The sequence below is a fragment of the Hyperolius riggenbachi genome, chromosome 2 (genome assembly GCF_040937935.1).
Source record: "Hyperolius riggenbachi isolate aHypRig1 chromosome 2, aHypRig1.pri, whole genome shotgun sequence".
NCBI lineage: Eukaryota > Metazoa > Chordata > Amphibia > Anura > Hyperoliidae > Hyperolius > Hyperolius riggenbachi.
The window spans coordinates 417961521-417988753 of record NC_090647.1 but is presented as its reverse complement, the minus strand read 5'-3'; the positions used below and the strand labels follow the sequence as shown (position 1 = coordinate 417988753).

Genomic DNA, 27233 nt, shown 5'->3' with positions numbered 1-27233 from the left:
CGGGGAGGGAAGGGAGGCAGGCAGGGACCAGAGTTCTGCAAGAGGCGGGGAGAGCAGCAGACTAACACTATAGAGAAAAACACAGCCCGCTGCGACACGCTATTTGTCGACAGCACGGCTGTGATTTATGAGGGATTGCAGAGTGCAGGGGGACCTTAGGGGGGTTTGGGATACCAACAGAGGCTGGGCTGTATAGGCAGATCCAGCCTCTGTATGCAGATTACATTCTTCAAACCCACCTCGGGTTCTCTTTAAAACGGTTTAACACCCAGCATTACAACTTTGCTTTAAAAGATTGCTTACAGCTTACAAACTATTATGCCAGATTTTTTTTAAGCAGAAATTCACTGAATGGGTTAAACATGACATTTTAGTGTTGGATTTAACTAGGAATCCGCATCCGTTCTTATCTTTTAGTTACAAATGTATCTTTATTTGGAATACAAATAGACCTTTGAAAAGCCTGCCGGGGAAGTACTCTTTGTTCTCTCAGAGCAGTGTTTGTTTGTTACATTGTAGATAGATACATTTGTAACTAAACAAGCAAGCACGGAGGAGGATTTCTAGCTAAATGCAGCACTAAAATGTCATGTTTAATCCATTCAGTGAATTTCTGCTAAAAAAAAATCTGGCATAATAGTTTATAAACTGTAAGCAATCTTTTAAAGCAAAGTTGAAATGCTGGGTGTTAGACCACTTTAAGGTGCGTACACACACAACATTACTGTCACCCATAAAGATTGGAACTCATCCACTTTGGGCAATACTTTGCTGCCAAGTGCTGTAGAGATGCATTGCTAGCCTAAAAGCTGGTGATGCATTTTGTTGCTATGGAGTGGGGAGGAGGGACAACAGTGTGTGTGTGTGTGTGGGGGGGGGGGGGGTGGGGTAACAGAACAATGGGCTTGGACTATGCACTCCAGATTTCTCAGCAGCGTATCGGGAGGATCAGGGGCATGGTACACGTGCTAGATTCTCAGCAGAGACCAGCCACATCAGCCGAGGACCATCTATTATGTGTTCATTTTCCAAAGCAATATTTGTATTGTCCTTTTTCTATGTAAACTTATATTTTCATATTCACTGCAACATTCTTCAGTCTTTCATCTTGGTGGTGGTGGTTACTATTCTGATGCTCTATATAATATACCAGGAAACCTCCAATTTTCAAAAGAATTGCATGCCGCACTAAGCTGCTGCTGCTCTTTTTTTATTTCTTAAATGTTACAGATTCATTTTTAAGTATGCTTGCACAGACACAACTGTGTGCGCACACTACAAGTGTTGCACTAAGCCCCTGCCCACACTAAGCCACCACCCACAACTGTGTCGCCCACACTAAGCTGCCACCCACACTTAGCCGCCACCCACTGGTCCCATGCATACTTGCAACCAGGGCCAGATTTACCATAAGGCACTGTAGGCATGTTGCCTACAGGCACCTGATGATGGAAAGGTGGTTTACTCCCCTCCCCTAGTGCCTCCTTCTCTCCTTCCCTATGCAGAGTTCCAAGCACAGCACAAATGAGAGGTTACTCACTCAGCCTCGGCATTCCACTGATGAGTACTCCCTTCAGTCGGGGGCACCTAGCTACTTAATATTGAGAATACCGCTGGCTACCTAATGCTAAGGGGCACCTGTAGCTACCTATGATGGACAAGGGAAGTAAGGGAGAAGTGACAGCTGGGATGGCCAGCACACTTGAGGTGCGGTAAGGCGGGGGTTTGTAGGTTCATGGAGGGAGAAGTCTAAGGTACCAGGACATCTGTGCCTATAGGCTGCTGTGATGTAAATCTGGGCCTGCTTGCAACCTTTGGTTAGTATATAGGATGGCAATCTGATTATGTGTAGAGTTTGTTCTATGGCTCACTTCTTGTGTTTCTCAGAAGATGGTTCCATACAGGCTAGACACTTATGTTTTTCTGTATGTTTGAATTGAGCTAACACTTCTAGTAACCAGCTTTCCTACTTGTTTATCCTGTGGAAATATTGTTATTGTCCAAGTTTGGCATATTATAGATGGGCTTGTTAGATTTTGTCAATAAAAATCTTGTTTGCTCTAAATAACAGTCCACAGTAATCCCATACATCTGTTTTCAACCAAATCTGCCAGGTCTGATAACTGTATCTTATCATGGTAGCAGCAGCATGCAGCCAGGGGCAGTCAGAAGAAATTGGAAAGGTTGTAAAACCTTCCACAACTATTAAAGGCCTTTTCCACTAGGGCCCTATGTGGCTTGAATCTGCAGTGTTTACCTGCAGGTGAGTTGGGTAGGGAAATACTGCCTATCCCTTTTAAGGCTTGCACTGCGGTGCAATTCTGGATGGCATGCTGCAGTTTCCTTGAATCCCCATCGTCGTGCATGGCACAACTAAGCAATTCTGATGAAAAATCACATCATCATGAGTGCCAACGTTCATCCTGCAAACACGCGCAGAGCTGAGCACTTGCTGAGCAGCCCTTAGAAGGGATTCCCATAGCATTGCCTGTATGTAGCTTGAGGATCAGGAGCACAGACCTAGGCCCATATGCAATTAACTTTTTCTCCCGAGTATTCTTCTAGGTGATATTTTAACAACTTGTCGACTAAATGCCTTTTAAACCACCAATAAGCACGAAAATACTCAAAATAATTTCCATAGTGATTTTTCTCCAACTTTTTGGTACTTTTTCATTTGTAAAGTGCAGGTGTTTTGTATGAATTAGCTGATTAGAGTCTGACACTTTGAGCCTAGAATATTGAACATTTTCACAATATTCTAATGGTATGAGATTTAGATTTTGGGGTTCTCATAAGCTGTAAGCCAAAATCTTTAAAATTATAACAAATAATGACTTGAAATACTTTACTTTGCATGTAATGAGTCTATTTCATATATTAGATTCACATTTTACGTTGAATTACTGACATAAAAGGACTTTTGCAAGATATTTACATTTTTCGAGTTTCACCTGTAGAGGACCACACATATGCCAAAGACCAGAATACTAGCTCTTCAGTGAAACCACCTGAATAAAATCACTTTACTCTATTGAAGAAATCATTCTTTAAAAAGCTTTTCGCTTTGAAGCATCCAATTCAGCATACTTCTGCATTGTCTACATTGTTACTACAGGATCACTTTAACAACCAGAATCCTGACAGTGTAGTTAGAAAATAGTTTGCAAGAATATCAGGTTTACAGCAGTGTTATCTTATTTTTACGGTAGCAGGAAGTGTGGGCACCTGCGGCTAATGGATGATTTGGGTGTCTAATACAGGTATCGTTAATACGAAACCCAAAGCAGAAATTGAGGCACCCGTTAAATATAGTTTTCAACATTAGAACATTACATTTTTTGAAATATGTTATTGTTTTGACGCTTGCAATGTTATAATTTTTGTAATAATATTTTGTTTGTATGAACAAATTTTACGTTATCAAATATTTTGTTTGTATATACACATTTTATGTTTGTAAGATTGTTTGTGCAGGGGGGAATGGTTAGGGTTAGGTGTCAGAAAGGATGTTTGTGTGTGTGTGGGGGGGGGGGGGGTCTTAGGGTTAAGCACTACCAGGGCGGGGTCTTAGGGTTAGGCACCACCATGGGGGGTGTCTTAGGGTTAGGCATCACAAGGGTGGGTTAGGGTTAGGCATCAGTAGTGGAGGGTTCTGTGTGAGAGTAGGGTTAGGTTAAGCGGTAGTAAATGATTGGTAAGATTTTCTACTGTTTTATCATCATTATGAGCAATTTTCATTCTGCAATATTATTACGATTGGTACTTATCGTTTTGTATGTTTTCGGCTTCAATCGCGCCCAGTTTAAAGTGGGCATTATTGTTTATATTGTTTATATTTCCTCGCTCCTCTATTTCATGCATGCGTTGTTACCAGGTAAACAGCATTATTTCCTTCAGTTTTGGGATCACAAGCACATTAAGCAATTGACCTCTAGCTAGTGTTTTGTTCATGTTATCATTAAGTCTGATGTGTTCCCTTACCTTATCATTTTAATTTTACAGCAGTCGAACTAATGTATAATTGATGATAACCTGTTGGCAACTATATTCTGTATTTTCAAAACAGTAAAGTTTGTTTTCTCTCCCCTTCAGGAATATTTAGATGAAATGGAGGAGGTTGATATGGGTCCACGCAAAGCATTAAGCATTAAAAGTGGATTCTCCACAGTAAGTAAAACTACAAACAACCTTCTTTAAAGTAAACTTAGAAGAACATGAAGGCTCATGAAGACTGTCATCATACTGTTACAAATTGACATTTTCTGGCTGTCATGCTGATATTTTGGTTTTAGTCAATGAACTCACACTTGGAACAAACAGCTAGTGCAGTAAAAACATTTAGGCCTGGGGCCCACTAGAAAGCTTTCAGCTGCCTTTTGTGATTGGCAACGATTGCCTGCAATGTACTAAGGAGATCCAGCAAGTAATTTTTAACTTTACTTACACCAGGGGCCATGTGCAATTCACTTTTTCACCTGAGTTTTCTCCAAGGAGAGAATTTTTCATCTTTGATTTAAAATGACTTTCCAGGACTTTACAACTAAAAAAGTACCAAAAAGTAGGTTAAAAAGTACTAACAAAATTATTTTGAGTATTTTCTTGCTTTCTGATGGCTTAAAAGGCATTTTATTGACAAGTTTAAAAATATCACCTAGGAGAAAACTCAGGTGAAAAAGTGAATTGCATATGGCCCAAGGTTTCAGAAATCACTGTAGTAAATGCTAACAAAAACGCTGAGCAGTGAGCACTAGCATGAAATGCTGAGCATTTGCTACATGAATTGGCTATCTGTAGTGGGTTTTAAGCTGAATACTCACCACCCGAAGGGTCCAGCAAAGTCCCCTTGACGCAGAGCATTCAGCGATTCCTCTTCCTGTGTCATGCGAGGTTAAACCACAGCACATGAGGGGCATGAACAGGAAGTAAAGTGATTGCAGTACTTTCCACAGAGCCGTTGGGGATCTTAAAGATCCGATTCGCCGCGATGGTCGTTATTGGCGAACGTCACTAAAAATGTTGTTTATGTGATTGCGCACCTGTATCCATGGAAACAACCACTCATCGCTCAAAAAAAATCACTGGTTGCCTAAAAGATTGTGGGGAAAATCAGAGTGTGTTTCTGGATAACATTTGCAAAAATGTGCAAATTCCATGGTAGCTGCCCATGATATGAAATAGGGCACACAATATATATACAGGTGTTGCATTATGCCTGCATTATAGTTTGGGTACTGTGCAATACACATAGCTTGAACCCGTAATAATCATATTTATTTGAGATCAGTGATTCAGAAAGTGCTAAGATGTGAGGATGAGCATCAAAATCATTAATATATAATAAGAGAGAGATGTGAGATGTACTTACCCCCTCTGTCACACAGGGTCACCTGTCATCAAGCTATTCCTGCACACAGGGTCACCATTTTTCTTCAGCTTCCATCGCACTTATGTCCAATCAGCATAGAGGCTTCATTGCATCTGAATGCTCTACAGCTATAGAGCAGATCTGCATGTTAAAATATTTGCCATTACACTTCTAAGTTCAAAGTGTAAATGCTTATTCACTAGCAAACAAGGAGATTAGATCAGCTATAAACATTGCAAATATTTGAGCAAATTGTGTTTCAGTGGCACACATGCTGTTCTCTTGCACTGACTATGAAGTACACTGGAATAACTTACTGTCGGGGGCACTGAGGATGTACAGAAAAAGAAGGACTCCTCATGCACACTCCACTGTGTGATTACAATGAACACAAGTGTACACAACAATAATTATTAGTACCACATTACCTCTAATTTTTCACATTGAATGTTTGTTATAACAGGAGTTTCGGAGCGATTGTTGTGGAAACCTTTGAGACAACATATTCTCATAATTTTAGAGCACACACATATTTCCACTTCATAACAATCTATGCTCATCTCATGTATAGTACTATTTGGCGTGGTAACTAGAAGTTTATAACACCATGGCAACCAACTATTCCTCAGGGAATTGCTGAGAAAATTAAAGCATTGCTGTTAAAGTGCCCACAGGAATGAGGTAACAGTTGTCTGATGCAGCCATTTAGCATTGACTGTGCAGGTTGGAAAACCTCACCCAGTTACCAATACTTTGTTAATCAATGGTACGCAAAGTAGTGATGTAACAATAAACAATGGTGCACAGATTGCAATATATGGATATATAGAGGACAAGTCACTGTGTGAAGACAGGTGGCAGAGAAGAGCACATGGGGGAGGGCTCTGGTAAATTGGCTAGGTATTGGGGAGAGGGACACATAAGAGGGGGTGCAGGGAGGGGTTTGGAGCTATGAAAATGGTGGGTAAGCAGTGGTCAAGAGATGGGGCTTTAATGTCTGCTTGAATGAGTTGAAGGTGGAGGATGAGCCTAATAGAGGGAGGAGGGAGTTTCATAAAGTAGGGGCTGCTCTGGAGAAGTCCTGGAGCCTCGCGAGTGAGCAAGTGATGCAAGGGGTGTAGAGGGCGGGTTGGAGAGTATTCCTGGATGAGATGTATGAAGGGGGGCTATGGTGGATGTATGTGTATGCCAGGCAGAGTAACTTACATTTTATTCTGAAGGGGACAGGGAGCCAGTGAAGGAACTCGCAAAGAGGGGCAGCTGAAGAGGAGCAGCTGGAGAAGGGAATGAGCCTGGCAGCTGCATCTACAATAGTTTGCATGGATTTAAGTCACTAGACTCCGATCCATGCAATCTGTTATAAATGCAAAAAGGATGACGTTGTAGTAGTCCAGACTGGAGAAGGCCAGAGCATGGACCATAAGTGTGGTGGTGTCAGGGGTTAGGTAGGGGCTAATTTTGGAGATGTTACGGAGGTGGAAGTGCCAGGACCTGAAGATTTTCTGGATGCAGAGGGCATGAACAAATGTTTGTTTTAACTGCTCTAGGACCGTGTCACGCAGAGGGGCGTGGCTGCGGTGGCAGCCCCAGGTTCGCTTAACGCCGCTCGGAATAAAGTCCTGGGGCTGGCTTTTAGAGGAGATCGTGCGCATGCTTCAGTCTCCCAGCAGCGATCGCCATTAGGAGAGTGTTAGACAGCAAAACCGCCGTCTATTTAGTACATACAGCGCTGCAATTTAACCTCCTGAGCGATAATCCCGAGCTGAGCTCGGGGTATATCGCGCAGGGGGATTTCTCAGGCCCTGGTGGGCCGATTTGCATAATTTTTTTTTTGTTACACGCAGCTAGCACTTTGCTAGCTGCGTGTAACTTCCGATCGCCGCCACTCACCGCCGATCCGCCGCCGCTCGCCGTGCCGCGCAGCCCCCCCCCCTACCCGACCCCTTGCGCAGCCTGGCCAATCAGTGCCAGGCAGCGCTGAGGGGTGGATCGGGACTCCCTCTGACGTCACGACGTCCATGACGTCGGTGACGTCATCCCGCCCCGTCGCCATGGCGACCGGGGAAGCCCAGCAGGAAATCCCGTTCTGAACGGGATTTCCTGCTTACTCTGATCGCCGAAGGCGATCGGAGTGGGTGGGGGGATGCCGCTGTGCTGCGGCTATCATGTAGCGAGCCCTGGGCTCGCTACATGATTTAAAAAATAAAAAATTTAAAAAAATAGTGCTGCGCCACCTCCTGGGCGATATAATTGTATCGCCCAGAGGGTTAAGGCAGCGCTGTACAGGGTACAGCCATGTCACTCAGCTGTCCCCTCCAGAGGGACAAAAGCGATCCGCTGTGGTAGGCTGAAGCCTGTCACAGCCGATTGCGCTGATTGGCTGGTGAAGGGAGGGGGAAGAGGAAAAAGAAAACAATGGTCAATGTGCAGCCCTGCAGCGAACCCTTAAAGCTGCAGTGGCCATTTTTGTGAAAAATAGCCTGGTCTTTGGGGGAGGGGGGGAGCCTGTGGTCATGAAGAGGTTAAACATTCAGTGAAATCCACAACATATGTTTGTTGTTACTGATCATACTCATCATTTCCTGATTAGTTTAAGTAAAGTACAGCTAAATATAAGTATTTATAATAGTCTAAACCTCCACCCTAAAATTGAAAGCTCTGTCTTTCATGAATACTGTATATGTGTGTCCTTTTGTTTAGTTTTATCAATGTTTGCTATAGTTCTGCATAATTTAGCTCTCTGTGAAGCTTAAAAGACTACACAGGGTCTGTCAGTTTTACTGCCAGACTTCAGTGCTACTGATTATTCTACTTTTCTAATAACTGTCACATAAACCTATCCATAATTCTTTATTCCAGATAAACCTGTCAAGCTATTTGCATTATTTACATATACAGTATATTTATATGTGAGTGTTGGTTATCCGCAGTCACCCCAGAGGGCTGATAAAAATTCTTATGACGCAATGCATTGAGCGTAGAAATTGCACTGTAAAATGGCAGAAAGGTTTTATAGCCATTTCCCTGATATGAAACAGGTTTCAAACAGCATTGCCATTGCCTGGAGTATAAAGCTGTGGAATGATGGATGCATGTCATTTGGCTAATTCCCAATGTGACATCATCAATTGTCTGCATGTCTTCCCATGGGCACCCTTGTAGCCTGTTTAAAATAGTAAATATGCAACTATGAGGAGGTGTGTAGTCCAGAGGAGTCCCAAGACTTCCTACGGATACAGAAAAAACACAGAGAGACCAGGAGCCCCTTATGGAGTAGAATATTAATGTCAAGTTCTGGATAAATACAAAGTGATGAGGTACTCACAAAGGTGGGTTGCAAGACCAGCAAACACAGTATAACAACAAGCGAAGAAATCCCATCCCCACTCGGGCTCTTTGTCTTCAAATGTATGGGTCGCACTCCAGAAAAAAACGATTGTTTGGGTACACAAAAAAAACAATTGACAGCAACCTCTAATAGCTAGGAGGCTGTAAACAATATCACTGGGAGGGAGAAGGTGCCCCAAAAATAACCATGTATGTAATGAATATAAAATGGCTTACCTATAAGAAGAAGGGGCAACGCCAATCTAGAAAAGAATCAGACACAAAAACAATAACGCGTTTCGCGGAGCACAGTCCGCTTCCTCAGATCAAGCAGTGTCTTGGTAGTCAAGGTGCAGAGCTTGGGGCGCCTAAAAGCTTTAGGTGCTTCAAGCTCTGCCCCCTGACCTATTTGATCTGAGGAAGCGGACTGTGCTCCGCGAAATGCGTTATCATTTTTCTGTCTGATTATCAAAATTTCTTATATTGGCGTTGCCCCTTCTTCTTAGAGGTAAGCCATTTTATATTTATTACATCCATGGTTATTTTTTGGGGCGCCTTCTCCCTCCCAGTGGTAAATATGCAACTAGGAAGTTTTTTCAATCAAAACTCAGAACTTCCTCTCTGCTTTAAAAGATAAGCAACAGCATCATAACCTTTAAAGGAAAATATTTATTTGTTACAGCTGATACAAATCCTGCAATAAATCTGCAGTGTGTCTACTACCAGGTTTCATGGAAGCAGACATAGGGTTAACATCCTGTGTTTACAAATTAGCTGCTCTCAAATTACACTTGTGATTAGTCACATATGAGGGAGGATTAAACAGGCTAAACTCTCTAAATACATGCAGGGCACAATTCTCTCTGTTTTCCTTCTGTCCTATGCAAGAGTTCAGGTCCACTTTAATGTCCCATAGCTTGGCATAAGTAAATCCATGTGTCTGAATTATAAATCAGCTTTAAAGGGCAATCTAGGTTTTTCTGACCTACTTATCCCCCCCCCCCCCGCCCTCTTTTCCCTGTACGCAATTGGATTCTGGAATGCTAAAGACAACCAGCAGGTTTGCTTTATGTCACTGTACCACCCCATCCCTAAAACCTTTAGTAAACCACACATTCAAGGTTTCTATTCAGAAGAACCAAGTACAATGCAAAAGCCAGTGGTGTAGCTAAGAAGCTGTAGGCCCAGATGCAAGTTTTACATGGGGCTCCCCAAGTGCCAGGTCCCAAGTGCCACAGCAGCCACAGCACCTACTATGGGGCCCTGGAGCAGGTGGTACTTGATGACCAGTATTCACTAATTACTTTCTTATGTTTCGTCACCCTCTGACTTTGTCTTAGTGCCATGGACTATGTGCAGTGTAGATTACACAAGAATGTAAATTGCCCAATCAACTTATGTCATGTATGGGCAGGTGGAATTGCTCAAGAGTGCCTACATCTGAGGGTCCCTGAAAGTTTGCTATGGGGCCTCATCATCTCTAGCTACGCTACTGCCAAGTGCAATATACATAACAATTAATACGACTTATCAAAACCAATCAAGGACAGTCACAGTGTCAGAGGTGGAAAAGGGGATGGGGAACCGTGTGCTAATGATTACTACTATTCAAAGCATCTACAGAAGTAAATACTGTGGTTGAGGGAAGGCCCCTCTGGCCCAAGGGCCCCAGTGCAGCGGAGACCTCTGCACCCTCTATTGCTACACCACTGGCAAAAGCTTCAAACGTTAAACTGCAAACCCCATTAAAGTCTTGAGGCTTCAGTAATGTGGCATTGTAGGAGTTATTTCTGAACAATACATTCATAGTCTACTGTTCATTTTTAGCACAGTACAGATTAACCTCATTATAAAATCTTCTTGAACACTGAGCCAAGTAGTACTGAGGGAGCCTGTGAAGTGCTGCATCTTCATTCTCCGGGAGTGTGTGACACTTCACAACGATGGTGGTGAGAACATGGAGCTCTATTAACAAGTGTCATCAGACTGCAGTCAGGATCTGAAGCAAGTGCTAGGCAGCCATTACCCTAGAAGGGCATGAAGCCTTCTTGTAACATCTCCAACCGTTTGGAGGACTAAGAATCTAAGATAAATATTAAACCTCAAAGCTAAAAATTAACCTTTATTTTGTCCAACAAGTTACCGTATGTAGATATTCAAACACAAGTTGCTTTTTTATGGTCTAGCATTCTAATGTTTAAAAACAGAAGCAAGTAAAATGTCATTATAAACTTGCTTCAGTTTGCAGTTAAGCTCCTTGTTGAGGCCATAACAGCCATTTATATTTAAGGACAACTAAAGTGAGAAGGATGTGGAGGCTGCCATATTTATTTTCTTTGAGGCTGGTTTCACAGTGGGACGTTAAAGTCCCACGTTACAGCAGCCAGTAACGCAGCCTAACTCACAGCACTGTAAAATCAATTGTGCTGTTCACAGTGCCCACGTTGCGTTACATTGTAACGCTGCACGTTCTAGGAAAGTGCAGCATGCTGTGCGTTATACTGGGCTAAGCAGCGTTAGACTGCTTGCACATGCTCAGTAATGTTGGAGGAGGAGGTCTCCCCTCCTCCTCTGCGGCCAGCCACATGGCTAATTAATATTCACTGCACTGCAGAGACTGGTGGTAGGACTGTAGTGTTGTCCGGATCATGAACGAATCCGGATCTTTTTTGTGAGTCGAATCATCCGGATCATCACAATAAAAGATTCGGTTCACAGTGGATGTCTGTCTGGAAGAAACATGAACATACAGAATGTACAGTGCAGGGAAAGTCCTGTCCTGCTAGTCATTTCACCCAGTCTGCTTCCCTAGTAAAATGATTCAAATGATTCGGTTCAAAGATCCGGATCTTTTCAATGATCCGATTCAAATGATCCGAATCCTTAAAGAGATCCGGACTTCCTATCACTAACCTGGAGCGGTTGCTTTGAGAGCTGCATAACGCGGCTCAATCTGACGTCCATCTTCAACACCACCATACGTTGCGTTAGGGGCACGTTATGCGACCATAACGTCCCCTAAAACGCAACGTCTTGGTGTGAAAGTAGCCTTAAAGGGGAACTGAAGAGAGAGGTATAGGGAGGCTGTCATGTTTATTTCCTTTTAATCAATACCAGTTGCCTGGCAGCCCTGCTGGTCTATTTCTCTGCAGTAGTATCTGATTAAAACCAGAAACAAGCATGCAGCTAGTCTTGTCAGATCTGACTTTTAAGTCTGAACCACTGAAACACCTGATCTGCTGCATGCTTGTTCAGGGGCTATGGCTAATAGTATTAGAGGCAGAGGATCAGCAGGGCTGCCAGGCAACTGGTATTGTCTAAAAGGAAATAAACATGACAGCCTCCATATACCTTTCTCTTCAGTTCCCCTTTAAGGAACACCAGTTGCATGACAGTCCAGTTGATCTATTTGGCTGCTGTAGCATCTGAATCACACCAGGAACAAGCATGCAACTAATCTTGTCAGATTTTACAAAAATGTCAGAAACACCTGGGGCTTGATTCACAAAGCGGTGCTAACCTACTTAGCACGTCTAAAGTCTTTAGACATGCTAACCAGGGTGCTAAGTAGGTTAGCACCGGATTTCTCAATTGAGAAAACCGGTGCTAACCTACTTAGCACCCTGGTTAGCATGTCTAAAGACTTTAGATGTGCTAAGTAGGTTAGCACCGCTTTGTGAATCAAGCCCCTGGTCTGCTGCATGCTTGTTCAGGGTCTATGGCTAAAGGTATTTCAGGCAGAGGGTCAGCAGGATAGCCAGGTGACTGGTATTGCCTAAAAAGAAATAAATATGGCAGCCTCCATATACCTCTCAGTCTCACTTCAGTTGTTGATTAAAATCCAGGCAAGCTTTTTGTCTAAGTATTACAAACTTTATCAACATATCTGAAATAACAACTAAATGTATAGATTTTACTAGATATATAATAACATTAACTGTATGCTGTACTATCAATCAGCATTATGTTTTTAAAGGGAACCTGAGGTGAAAGTAATTTGGAGGCTGCCATATTAATTTCCTTTTAAACAATGCAAGTTACCTGGCTGTCTCCCTGATTCTCTGCCTCTAATACTTTTAGTAGCCATAGACCTTGATCAAGCATGCAGATCAAGTGCTCTGACGAAAGTCTGCACAGTGGGAGACATGGCAGCGCTTTCAAACAACCTCATACCTGAATGATTTAACTGTAATGGTGAGCAGAGCTCCAGAAACTGGACTAAATTACACACCCAGCATACACTGCAGGCAAAGAGAGGCAAAAAGAGGCAAAGAGAGGGAGGGGGAATTAGTGATTAAGCTGCAACGGTGGGCAGAGCTCCAGAAGCTGGGAAGACCTACCTCTAACCTAGCAATAAAAACATAATTCCTCGTGCTGCTATTCATAAATGGTATACACATTTCATAAGACAAGCAAAACAGACAAATGATAAGCGCTCAAGGATGCACCTGAATTGTGAGCCATCAGCGGCAATGCAGAGCCCCCTAGGGCTGAATACATGCCTCTAATGCAAAACAGATGCAAAATTATGTGCTAACTCTAATCTAAAAATTTGAGAGTGAATTTAAAACAGTGAAGGCAGCTAGCCACTAGTATACTTACATTTAAGTTTGCACAGTGGGAGACATGGCAGCGCTTTCAAACAACCTCATACCTGAATGATTTAACTGCAATGGTGAGCAGAGCTCCAGAAACTGGACTAAATTACACACCCAGCATACACTGCAGGCAAAGAGAGGGAGGGGGAATTAGTGATTAAGCTGCAACGGTGGGCAGAGCTCCAGAAGCTGGACTATATTACACACCCTGCATCACTATAGACCAAGGGGGGGTGTTAGCTTCAGTGATAATTAGTGCACAAATTATGACCTAATAGACTTCCCCACGGCGGTGACGTACCCCCTTGGGGAAGACCTACCTCTAACCTAGCAATAAAAACATAATTCCTCGTGCTGCTATTCATAAATGGTATACACATTTCATAAGACAAGCAAAACAGACAAATGATAAGCGCTCAAGGATGCACCTGAATTGTGAGCCATCAGCGGCAATGCAGAGCCCCCTAGGGCTGAATACATGCCTCTAATGCAAAACAGATGCAAAATTATGTGCTAACTCTAATCTAAAAATTTGAGAGTGAATTTAAAACAGTGAAGGCAGCTAGCCACTAGTATACTTACATTTAAGTTTGCACAGTGGGAGACATGGCAGCGCTTTCAAACAACCTCATACCTGAATGATTTAACTGCAATGGTGAGCAGAGCTCCAGAAACTGGACTAAATTACACACCCAGCATACACTGCAGGCAAAGAGAGGGAGGGGGAATTAGTGATTAAGCTGCAACGGTGGGCAGAGCTCCAGAAGCTGGACTATATTACACACCCTGCATCACTATAGACCAAGGGGGGGTGTTAGCTTCAGTGATAATTAGTGCACAAATTATGACCTAATAGACTTCCCCACGGCGGTGACGTACCCCCTTGGGGAAGACCTACCTCTAACCTAGCAATAAAAACATAATTCCTCGTGCTGCTATTCATAAATGGTATACACATTTCATAAGGCAAGCAAAACAGACAAATGATAAGCGCTCAAGGATGCACCTGAATTGTGAGCCATCAGCGGCAATGCAGAGCCCCCTAGGGCTGAATACATGCCTCTAATGCAAAACAGATGCAAAATTATGTGCTAACTCTAATCTAAAAATTTGAGAGTGAATTTAAAACAGTGAAGGCAGCTAGCCACTAGTATACTTACATTTAAGTTTGCACAGTGGGAGACATGGCAGCGCTTTCAAACAACCTCATACCTGAATGATTTAACTGCAATGGTGAGCAGAGCTCCAGAAACTGGACTAAATTACACACCCAGCATACACTGCAGGCAAAGAGAGGGAGGGGGAATTAGTGATTAAGCTGCAACGGTGGGCAGAGCTCCAGAAGCTGGACTATATTACACACCCTGCATCACTATAGACCAAGGGGGGGTGTTAGCTTCAGTGATAATTAGTGCACAAATTATGACCTAATAGACTTCCCCACGGCGGTGACGTACCCCCTTGGGGAAGACCTACCTCTAACCTAGCAATAAAAACATAATTCCTCGTGCTGCTATTCATAAATGGTATACACATTTCATAAGGCAAGCAAAACAGACAAATGATAAGCGCTCAAGGATGCACCTGAATTGTGAGCCATCAGCGGCAATGCAGAGCCCCCTAGGGCTGAATACATGCCTCTAATGCAAAACAGATGCAAAATTATGTGCTAACTCTAATCTAAAAATTTGAGAGTGAATTTAAAACAGTGAAGGCAGCTAGCCACTAGTATACTTACATTTAAGTTTGCACAGTGGGAGACATGGCAGCGCTTTCAAACAACCTCATACCTGAATGATTTAACTGCAATGGTGAGCAGAGCTCCAGAAACTGGACTAAATTACACACCCAGCATACACTGCAGGCAAAGAGAGGGAGGGGGAATTAGTGATTAAGCTGCAACGGTGGGCAGAGCTCCAGAAGCTGGACTATATTACACACCCTGCATCACTATAGACCAAGGGGGGGTGTTAGCTTCAGTGATAATTAGTGCACAAATTATGACCTAATAGACTTCCCCACGGCGGTGACGTACCCCCTTGGGGAAGACCTACCTCTAACCTAGCAATAAAAACATAATTCCTCGTGCTGCTATTCATAAATGGTATACACATTTCATAAGACAAGCAAAACAGACAAATGATAAGCGCTCAAGGATGCACCTGAATTGTGAGCCATCAGCGGCAATGCAGAGCCCCCTAGGGCTGAATACATGCCTCTAATGCAAAACAGATGCAAAATTATGTGCTAACTCTAATCTAAAAATTTGAGAGTGAATTTAAAACAGTGAAGGCAGCTAGCCACTAGTATACTTACATTTAAGTTTGCACAGTGGGAGACATGGCAGCGCTTTCAAACAACCTCATACCTGAATGATTTAACTGCAATGGTGAGCAGAGCTCCAGAAACTGGACTAAATTACACACCCAGCATACACTGCAGGCAAAGAGAGGGAGGGGGAATTAGTGATTAAGCTGCAACGGTGGGCAGAGCTCCAGAAGCTGGACTATATTACACACCCTGCATCACTATAGACCAAGGGGGGGTGTTAGCTTCAGTGATAATTAGTGCACAAATTATGACCTAATAGACTTCCCCACGGCGGTGACGTACCCCCTTGGGGAAGACCTACCTCTAACCTAGCAATAAAAACATAATTCCTCGTGCTGCTATTCATAAATGGTATACACATTTCATAAGACAAGCAAAACAGACAAATGATAAGCGCTCATAAGACGAAAGTCTGACTGGATTAGCTGCATGCTTGTTTCAGGGTTGAGTCTCAGACACTAAAGAAGCCAGATGATCATCAGTACTGACAGGTAACTGGTATTGTTTAAAAGGAAATAACTATATCATATAAGGATATAAATTATAATATATTATAATAATCAAATCAGATGGTCGTTCAGGCAACAAGTCGCCAGATGTATGGCTACCCAAACTCTTCCAAATGTCTTGGAGAGAACATATAGTGTTACACAATCCCTCCCCTATACAGACATATAGTCAATCAAAGGAAAACAAGAGTAGGGCAATATTTGGGAAATTAGCCCTTTTTGTTTAAATTGCACTGGCCATCCAGCATTGTTTACCTCTAATCAACAACGTTCTTTCTACATTACTGTATATAAGACACATAACATTTATATCTAGCTTTTTTCCTTGCAGTTCAGAGCTGCAGCCACTCAGGGCATGATCCATGGGTGACCAGGATCATTAGGGAGCCTTGCCCATAGACCCCACACTGTTTTACATACTGATGAGATTTGAACTCTGGTCAAAGGCAACACCCCAGTATGCTATCCAGCCAGGGGCGTTGCTAGCCCCAAAGATCAGTGGCACATGCCCTGGATCTATTCTGGGGTGCTCCAGATGTCTTAATGGGAGGCCTGTGGGAGCATGGGAGGGGAATGCTATGGGGGAACTGCCAGATTAACCTGGCAGCAGGCCAGACAACCCAGCAGAAGCCAGGTAACTCTGCCTAGATATGTTTAAGCACCTATTTATGTGATATGCTGCATTTTATTTGTATTAAAGGGAACCTAAACTGAGAAGGATGTGATTTTTTTCCTTTTAGATAATACCAGTTGCCTGACTCTCCTGCAGGTCCTGTGTCTCTAATACTTTTAGCCACAGCCCCTCAACAAGCATGCAGATCAAGTGCTCTGACTGAAGTCAGACTGGATTAGCTGCATGCAGGGGCCTAGCAATAGGGGGTGCAGAGGTAGCGACCGCATCGGGGCCCTTGGGCCAGAGGAGCCCCCGAAGGGCCCTCCCTCAACTACAGTATTAGCTCTCTATTGGTCCTGTGCTCAAAATAATCACTTCTGTAGATGCTTTGAATAGTGGTAATCATCAACAAACTGTTCCCCATCCCCTTCTTGCACCTCTGACACTGTAGTTGCCATTGGCAGGTTTTGGTGCGCCGTATCAATTGTTATGTATAGAGTGCTTGGGGGGCCCCATTGTAAAACTTGCATCGGGGCTCACAGCTCCTTAGCTACGCCACTGGCTGCATGCTTGTTTCAGGTCTGTGATTCAGCTACTACTGCAGCCAAAGAGATCAGGAGGATTGCCAGGCAACTGGTATTGTTTAAAAGGAAACATCCATATCTCTCTCAGTTTAGGTTCCCTTTAAAGGGGGGGGCTTCATCCAACATTTTGCTAGGCAGGCCTACTTAGACCGCTGTTAAGCTCATGTAAATGTGGCTCCACCCATGACCATACCCACATTCTGGTGCACGACCACACCCATTTTGACCATAAGTGCCCCAGGTCTCTTAGGATCCTAGCCCTGTATTCAGCTGACATTAAAGGCTCATACACACGTACCAGACATGTCACCTGGCGGGGATTGGGACCCGATCACTCGGTTACTATTGCAGGACTGAGGCTATAGTGGCATGTTCTGTTGAAATTGAGGGGAGGCGGACAGCTGACAGAGTGACATGGGTGTGACGTCATGTAGGAGCTGGGTGAGCTGTCGGTACCAGGCTGTGGTTGAGGGGGGTAAGGTATTGCAGTACACATGCTGGATTCTCGGCAGAGGCAGTCGTTATCAAGTTTTAAAAAGCGTGTGTTCGGGGCTTAGGCCATTGATTGGGTTTATCAGCACCATCTGGAGGAAAGTGATGGACCTTGTAGTTTTGCAATTGTTCTGTTCACATTGGTCCCATTAACAGCACAATGGCACACGACTGGCGTGAACAAGAATGCAAACGAGTGCAGCACTTTACGCGGGAGTAGTCAGGGATCTTAAAGATCTGATCCACAGTGATGGTTGTAATCGCTATGAATCACAAAAACATAATGTACCCACACCGTGATATTGCGGAAACAATCACTCTTCATGCAAAAAAAAGCTTTAAAAATGACAACATGGGTACGTAGCTTTAGATTAATCAGGAAGGCAAAATCAGCAATGCTTTATAATTACATTACTGGTTGAGTTGCTCTGGCTATTATTTAGTTCAGTTACCCTTTGGCTTATAATCAGTAAGTGGTTCGCTACAGAAGTGCGGGAGACTGTAGTAATGATCATCATCATTAACATATCAACATATTACTGGAGCAACATGGATTTTAAATACAGGCCAGTCTATTTAAAGAGACTCTGTAACAAGAAAGTCAGCCGGCACCGTCAAATGTAATGCTCTTTTAGAAATTTATTGTAGCTCTGTCATCTTTTCAGCATGACGTTTCGGAGTGACAACTCCTTTTTCAAATGCATGACAGGTTTGACAATATGTATACAAACATAGCTCTTTTTATACCCACCATCCCTTCCATTCAGCCAATAGGCTTGTTCCAGCCTCACCACCAATCACAATCTCCGCTACTATGCGGACCTGATGGGAAACTGGTTGCTTATATGGTGAACCTGCTTATATGGTGAACCAATCACCTATGTGGAAAAACATCACGTGGTCAGAGTGGGAAGGAGAGCCGGGAGTGGGCGCCTCCGCTCGTCATTGCGGAACACGCCCCCCCGCCGCCCGTCATGCCCTCGTCTCCACCTACAGGTACTCGGACCTGATGGGAGACAGGGCTCGGATGCATCTCCACTGGCGTATTGCCAGTGGGTGTACGATGTCCCAAAGATCCACCCACCAGAGGGAAGGCCACTTGCGAGCGGACCAACCGCCGCCACCCACAACTCCGCGTTGCCATGGAAACCGGCCGGCGCCCACCACTGTAAACAGTAGTAGCGTCTAGCCGGTTTCCAAGTGGCAAGTGGCCTTCCCTCTGGTGGGTGGATCTTCGGGACATCGTACACCCACTGGCAATACGCCAGTGGAGATGCATCCGAGCCCTGTCTCCCATCCGGTCCGAGTACCTGTAGGTGGAGACGAGGGCATGACGGGCGGCGGGGGGGGGGGGGGGCGTGTTCCGCAATGACGAGCGGAGGCGCCCACTCCCGGCTCTCCTTCCCCCTCTGACCACGTGATGTTTTTCCACATAGGTGATTGGTTCACCATATAAGCAACCAGTTTCCCATCAGGTCCGCATAGTAGCGGAGATTGTGATTGGTGGTGAGGCTGGAACAAGCCTATTGGCTGAATGGAAGGGTTGGTGGGTATAAAAAGTGCTATGTTTGTATACATATTGTCAAACCTGTCATGCATTTGAAAAAGGAGTTGTCACTCTCCGAAACGTCATGCTGAAAAGATGACAGAGCTACAATAAGTTTCTAAAAGAGCATTACATTTGACGGTGCCGGCTGACTTTTTGCTTCAGGAGTGGTGTTTCTACAGCCTGGGCACGTCACCATTTAATTCGGATAGCGAGTGCATTTCTACAAATATTTCTAACAGACTCTGTAACAAAATATTCAGCCTTATTTCTTCTATCCTATAAGTTACTATACCTGTTCTAATGTGGTCTGTCTTACTGCCGCCTTACTTAGTTGCACAGTGGCTGTATTATCGCTGTTATATAATCTAATCTTCTTTCCTCTGACGGCTTTGTCGAGCTCAGGCAGGAATGTGCTGTTCTACTTGTGATAGGATAGAAGCTATACACACCCTCTCGACGCCCCCTGCAGGCTCTGTATGAGTCACAGACTGAGCTCCTCTCAGCCTATCACACTCTGGTTAGCAGCCATGTCTTTTGTTTGTAAACACTGCCTTAAACTGGCAATTACAAGCCAGGATCGCAGCAGGGAGTGGCAGAAACAGCACAGAGGGGCCCAGGAGAACATAATGAATAGAATGGTATGCTTTTTATTGTAAGAATTTTAGAGTACAGATTCTCTTTAGGCCTCTTTCACAGTGGGAAGTTGCGTTTGATGCAACGTTAAGGTCGCATAACGTGCCCCTAATGCAACGCATTGAAGAGCTTTAACTTGGACGTTATAGTACATTCTTTAGCCCTGCGTTTGGTGCGCTGTATTCGTCGCACAGTGATGGAACGAAAACGGCGCATGCGTTACATTAAAAAAAAAAAAAACATTACTGAGCATGTGCAACACACACAACGCAGCAGATTTATTGCTAAATGCACAGCATGCAGCACTTTCTAAATATTGGTACACGTTACACACAACGCAACGTGTGCACTGTGAATGTTGCACAGACTTAATAGTGCTTTCCGTTAGTACACGTTAAAACATATTCTAATGTGCGACTTTAACGTTGCACTGTGAAAGAGGCCTTAATGTGTTGTGAAATTATTTTTTATGTTTCTATTTCAAGCCTCATCCTCTTCTAATGTGTTTTACCTTTGCTGCTTTGTATTCTTATCTTTGTCCAGCTTGATCTGCTTCTAATGTCTTTGCCTTTGCTACTTTCTGCTATTTTTCTCTTCTTTGAAAGAATGCCCCGGCAATCTCTGACAGAAAATGGACCCACTTAAGTGTCCCTGATGCTGATGCAGACACTGTGAGTCTCTCCTTAATACACCTGTCTCTACCTTCTTTACTTTATCCTAATGAAAGCATTTGATTAAATTACTGTGAAATGTGGTATGTTATCATTTTCAATGGCTAATCAGCAGTCATAAAAACCTATTGGTGCAGTATAACCAATAAATGGTGCATATTGGTAAAGTATTAACATAATGATAACCAGGATGTGGAGAATTAGAAAGCTGAATCACAGGAAATTGCTGCTGTAAGACAGCAGAAGGTACCAGCAGGGTACCATCAAAATTACCTTAAAGGGGCACTACAGCGAAAAACTGTAACATTTAAAATATGTGCAAACATATACCAATAAGAAGTATATTTAAGCATTGTTAAGCATTGTTTTAGAGACATCACCAAATCTTTTCTTGTACGAAAGTCGACCAGAAAGTAACAGCTGTTTTCAATTAATTGATTAAAGGAAATTTCAGGCATTTAAAAAAAATAGCTCTACTTGCCTGGGGCTTCCTCCAGCCCCTGGAAGGTTATGTGTCCCTTGCTGCAGCTCCGCTCCCAGACATTCTCCCGGTGTCCCTTCCGTTGCAGATGCTGACCCAGTGAGTGCTGTGGTCGTGTGCTCGCACAGGCACAGAAGATACCGGCCTCAATCAGCATCTGCAACGGAGGGGACACCGGGAGATGGGCTGCCGACAAGGGGCCCCTGCACTTGAATGGAGGGACGGAGAAGGATGGGGGAGCCTCTTTAGGATCCAGAGGTTTCCCCCTTCCGAGGTGAGCACCCCATAGAAGCACTTATTTTCATTACAGGTACAGTATATATGCATTTGAGTCAGAATTATTTGCATCTGACTGACTATCTATATTTGAGAGATAAGATTGATATGGTAGATATATGGTAAAATGAAACTAGACTGTGTCTGGTTAATGCAAATTATTAAAGCTAACCTGTCATTAAAATATACTTAACAAAATGAAACATCTGAATCTTGAAGAAACAGACAGGCTTACAGCAAAATGTTTCCAGTGCCCTATTGACCACTTCTTTAACATTTCATCTGTCATTTTGTATTTAAAGTTGTACAATAAGAATAACTAATCCATAACGTGGTTCCTGAAATACTGTGATTACACTAACAGCTCAGTTAAATCTCTTTTTAGACGGTACATTAGCATGCTTGGATGCTGCAAGTCTTTTGTAAAAGAAATCAATAGCAAATAATTCTGAGGCTGTTACCTCCAGTCTATTGTCAGGCACTTGGGAGTTTATGGATGGATTTCAAGCTTCTGCTTGAGAAAGCTGCTACCTTACAAAGCTTCAGCTGTTAAAAAATACAAATGGAATGGATTACTCAGCAGATGGCTGTTTTAGTGGCAGTCATCATTATCCTTTCTTCAGTTTAGCGATGAGAGCACAATTCAAATCCACTATGCTGTTGATCCACCGTATTGCACCCTGTGTGCCTCTTAAAGAAACCATATCGAGAGCATTTGGTTTCTTGGTCTCTACAGCATTAAAGGGAACCAAGTGCCAATTGTTTTACTGAAGTTTGTCCTGGTTTTTAGGTATAGGAGCTGCCATGTTCCCCCCTTCTAGCTGCCCATTAGTTATCCATAGAGATGGCCCAAGCCTCCGATTTACGGTCCGCGAACCAGGTTCGCGATCTTGCGCCAAAAGTTTGGTTCGCACGAACTTCTGCGAACCGCAATGGACTTCAATGGGGAGGCGAACTGTGAAAAATAGAACCACTTATGCTGGCCACAAAAGTGATGGAAAATTTGTTTCAAGGGGGTCTAACACCTGGAGGGCGGCATGGCGGAGTGGGATAGACGCCAAAAGTCCCGCGGGAAAAATCTGGATTTGACGCAAAGCAGCGTTTTAAGGGCAGAAATCACATTGAATGCTAAATTGCAGACCTAAAGTGCTTTAAAACATCTTGCATGTGTATACATCAATCAGGGAGTGTAATTAGAGTACTGATTCACACTGACAAACCAAACTCACTGTGTAACGCACCGCAAACAGCTGTTTGCGCAGTGACGGCCGTGCTGGACTGGTGCGCACCATGGCGAGATTGCTCTTCCTCACTCAGTGATGTCAGGTAATGTCTGACTGCCTTATCAACTTTCAATGGTTCTTTCTCTACCATTGTTAAAGCTTACAGCTATTTTTTTAAATACTTGTTCTACTTGCTGTTCAGTACCTGCAACGAAAATCTTTCATGGAGGGCAAGTCTGCCACTGCGAGTGACCACGGGTAATGTCCGGGGAATCAGGGTTCGATTCCGGTCCGGAGTGGGAGCCTAAGAAACGGCTACCTCCACCACACATCCAAGGAAGGCAGCAGGCACGCTGTGGGCAAAGGAGCAGGAACGGCTACCACACATCCAAGGAAGGCAGCAGATATGGCATGCACATCCCGAGGTAGTGACCAAAAGGAGGACTTTCGAGGCCCTGCTGTATATGACACTGATAGACTGTACTACCTGTAACAAGAATCTGCTATGGAGGGCAAGTCTGCCATCCATTCAAGTGAAATGTATGCACTGACTGCCAGGTATAATACAATGTGCAGTCAAAGATGCAGTGAAAGGTTTGCAGTGACTGCAAACAGCTGTTTGTGTAGTGACGGCCGTGCTGGACTGGTGCGCACCATGACGAGAGTGCAGGTGATGGCGGCTTTCCAGCCCATATGGTCACCGGGCTGAGGTAGCTGAATGACAGAACAGTGACTGTCCAGCTGATCAAATTTGGTCTGTCCACAATCAGGCAACAACCTTATTATCTTTGGTGTGCCACGCCATGAGACACTCATGTAGCCGGCGGTCATTGCTTCATTGTGATACGCAAGCCCCTTCACCGCGGCAAGGTAATGATCACAAAGGGGAATGGGCACATGTATATGCCTTTTGTTGTTGCAGCCGCAGTGCAGCCAGAAAAATTAGGCAGGCATGTACACGCACCAGAAAAATTATTATAGCGGCCGCTGCTAGCAGCTAGCTAGCAGCTAGCTAGCAGCTGCTAGCAGCGGCCTTAAAAAATCAGGAATCCTCCTGCAGTCCTGGACCCTGTTGGTGGTGGCGGAGAAGGCAGTCAAGCGGCCTGCGGGAAGAGGTGCTGTGTGGGGTGCTGTGTGGGGAGCGACTTAGTCTTGAGGCAGGCAGCCTGTCACACTGCGTGCAGGCAGAGATGCTGTGTGTGGGGACTGACTTAGTCTTTGGGCGGGCAGTAGCCTTCCGGGATCCATGCCTCATTCATTTTGATAAAGGTGAGGTACTGAACACTTTTGTGACTTAGGCGACTTCTCTTCTCAGTGACAATGCCTCCAGCTGCACTGAAGGTCCTTTCTGACAGGACGCTTGAGGCAGGTCAAGACAGAAGTTGGATGGCAAATTGTGACAGCTCTGGCCACAGGTCAAGCCTGCGCACCCAGTAGTCCAAGGGTTCATCGCTGCTCACAGCGTCTACATCCACACTTAAGGCCAGGTAGTCAGCTACCTGCTGGTCCAGGCATTGGTGGAGGGTGGATACGGAAGCGCTAAGTCGAGGCGTTGGACTAAAGAATATCCGCATGTCTGACATCACCATGAGATCGCTGGAGCGTCCTGTCCTTGCCTGCGTGGACATGGTAGAAGGATGGTACCTTTATTGCGTTGTGCTGTGACATCACTCTTGCATTGTAAAAGCATAGTTGCCAGCTTGTTCTGCAAGTGCTGTATCCTTTCTGCCTTCAGGTGAGTTGGTAACATGTCTGCCACTTTGTGCTTATACCGAGGGTCTAGAAGCGTGGTCACCCAGTACAGCTCATTGCCCTTGAGTTTTTTTATACGGGGGTCCCTCAACAGGCTGGACAGCATGAAAGACGCCATCTGCACAAAGTTGAATCCAGACGTACTATCCATCTCCTCTTGCTCTTTCTCAGTGACGTCAGGTAAGTCCTCCTCCTCCCCCCAGCCACAAACAATACCACAGGAACTTCGAGCAGCACAAGCCCCCTGCGATGCCTGCTGCAGTTGTTCTTCTGCCGCCGCCTCCTCCTCCAAAGAAACACCTTCCTCATTATCCGAGTCTGACTCCTCTTCCCCACATGACTCTTCCTCCTCCTCCCCCCTCTGTGCTGCCGCAGGTGTTGAGGAAACATCTGGTCCTGTTGAAAATTGCTCCTACAACTGTTCCTTCTGTAACTGTTCCTCTTCACGCTCCTCCACAGCTTGATCCCACACTCTACGCACGGCACGCTCCAGGAAGTAAGTGTACGGGATCAAGTCGCTGATGGTGCCTTCACTGCGACTCACCAGGTTTGTCACCTCATCAAACGGCCGCATGAGCCTGCATGCATTTCGCATCAGTGTCCAGTTGTTGGGCCAGAACATCCCCATCTCCCCAGATTGTGTCCTTTTACTGTAATTGTACAGGTACTGGGTGACGGCTTTCTCCTGTTCTAGCAGGCGAGAGAACATGACCCGGGTCAAATCCCAGCGAGTCGGGCTATCACATATCAAGTGTCTCACCGGCAAGTTGTATCTCCGCTGAATGTCCACAAAGCGTGCCATGGCCGTGTAAGACTGCCTGAAATGCCCACACAACTTCCTGGCCTGCTTCAGGATGTCCTTTAAGCTTGGGTACTTTGACACAAATCTTTGAATGACTAGATTCAGCACATGTGCCATGCAGGGTACATGTGTCAGCTTTCCCAAATTCAACGCGGAAATGAGATTGCTGCCGTTGTCACACATCACGTTGCCGATTTCCAGCTGGTGCGGGGTCAACCACTGATCCACCTGTTTGTTAAGAGCAGCCAGGAGAGCTGGTCCAGTGTGACTCTCCGCTTTGAGGCAAGACATGTCTAAGATGGCGTGACACCTTCGTACCTGGCATGCAGCATAGGCTCTAGGGAGCTGGGGCTGTGTAGCTGGAGAGGAGATCGCAGTACCAGTAGAGTTGAACTGCCATTCAGCCAAGGAGAAGGAGGAGGGTGATAGCGAAGAGAATGTAGCAGGAGGAGAAGGAGTAGAGGTGGCAGGAGGCCTGCCTGCAAGCCGTGGAGGTGTCACAAGTTGGTCTGCTGCACAGCCATGTACTCCCTGCTTGCCATCGGTCACCAGGTTGACCCAATGGGCTGTGTAAGTTACAGTGGCTTGCAAAAGTATTCGGCCCCCTTGAAGTTTTCCACATTTTGTCACATTACTGCCACAAACATGAATCAATTTTATTGGAATTCCATGTGAAAGACCAATACAAAGTGGTGTACACGTGAGAAGTGGAACGAAAATCATACATGATTCAAAACATTTGTTTTACAAATAAATAACTGCAAAGTGGGGTGTGCGTAATGATTCAGCCCCCTTTGGTCTGAGTGCAGTCAGTTGCCCATAGGCATTGCCTGATGAGTGCTAATGACTAAATAGAGTGCAACTGTGTGTAATCTAATGTCAGTACAAATACAGCTGCTCTGTGACGGCTTCAGAGGTTGTCTAAGAGAATATTGGGAGCAACAACTCCATGAAGTCCAAAGAACACACCAGACAGGTCAGGGATAAAGTTATTGAGAAATTTAAAGCAGGCTTAGGCTACAAGTCAAAGATTTCCTTCACGGACATCTGGCTGCTGTGGGCAGAGGTGCAGGAACTGCTCAAGGGCAGAGGCGGAGTGGAGGAGGGTGGCTGTGAAGGTGCAAGGAAGAAAGCAGCTGAAGATGCTGCACCTGAAGGAGGACGAGGAGAAGGAGGGTGGCTTTTCTTTTGTGTGCTGCTTTTGCTCAGGTGCTTTTCCCATTGTAGTTTGTGCCTTTTGTCCATGTGCCTTCGTAAGGCACTTGTCCCTACGTGGGTGTTGGCCTTTCCACGGCTCCATTTTTGGAGGCAGAGAGAACAGATGGCATTGCTCCGATCTGAGGCAGACACACTAAAAAATTTCCAAACCGCTGAGCCCCCCTGGGGTGATGGCACTATGGTGGCATCAGCAGCTGACATTGAAGGGCATGTTGGCTGGCTGTCCATAGGTGGTGATGCATGCCGCTGGACACTGCCACCAGCTGTTTCTGATGACGAGCTCCCCCTGCTTCTTTCATTAATTTGTCTCCTCCTACTCCTCTCTGACTCCCCCTCTGAACTGTCCCCCTGTTCATCTCCTCTATTGGGGACATACGTGGGATCCGTATCATCGTCATCATAATCCTCCTGTCCTTCGTTGGCCTCAGACACCTCCAAAACTGCACCAACAGCAGGTACTTCATCATCCCCCTCCGCACACGTTACGTCCATAGTGTCGCCTAACTCAGACATATGAGGTGGTGTAACTTGCTTGGCGCCTTCATCTGGTTGTAACAATAATGGATGTGCATCAGTGATTTCCCCACCAAATAACTCCTGCGAACTGTCAAATGTAGCAGATGTGGTACTTGGAGTAGCGCTGGTGGCTGCGGAAGATGAGGTGTTCTGTGTTAAATAGTCAACCACGTCCTGACAATCTTGGGAGTTGATGGGATGTGCCTTCTGTGCACTGTACTTTGGTCCAGGGCCGCACAAAATCACATCAGCAAGACCTCATACAGACCTGCCGGGTGGCCTTCCTCTGG

General features: G+C 44.8%; 1 protein-coding gene across 5 annotated transcripts in view; it reads left to right on the top strand.

Annotated features, from left to right (window-relative positions):
- Positions 1 to 27233, top strand: part of SYTL5 (synaptotagmin like 5) — a 331232-nt gene that overhangs the window by 242636 nt on the left and 61363 nt on the right. For 4 of the 5 annotated variants that reach the window (XM_068269884.1, XM_068269887.1, XM_068269883.1 and 1 more), the window contains 2 exons: positions 4096 to 4170; positions 20610 to 20675. In XM_068269884.1, the coding sequence (XP_068125985.1) occupies positions 4096 to 4170; positions 20610 to 20675 (141 nt within the window). The remainder of the gene's footprint in view (positions 1 to 4095; positions 4171 to 20609; positions 20676 to 27233) is intronic. The other variant, XM_068269886.1, reaches the window with a different exon arrangement.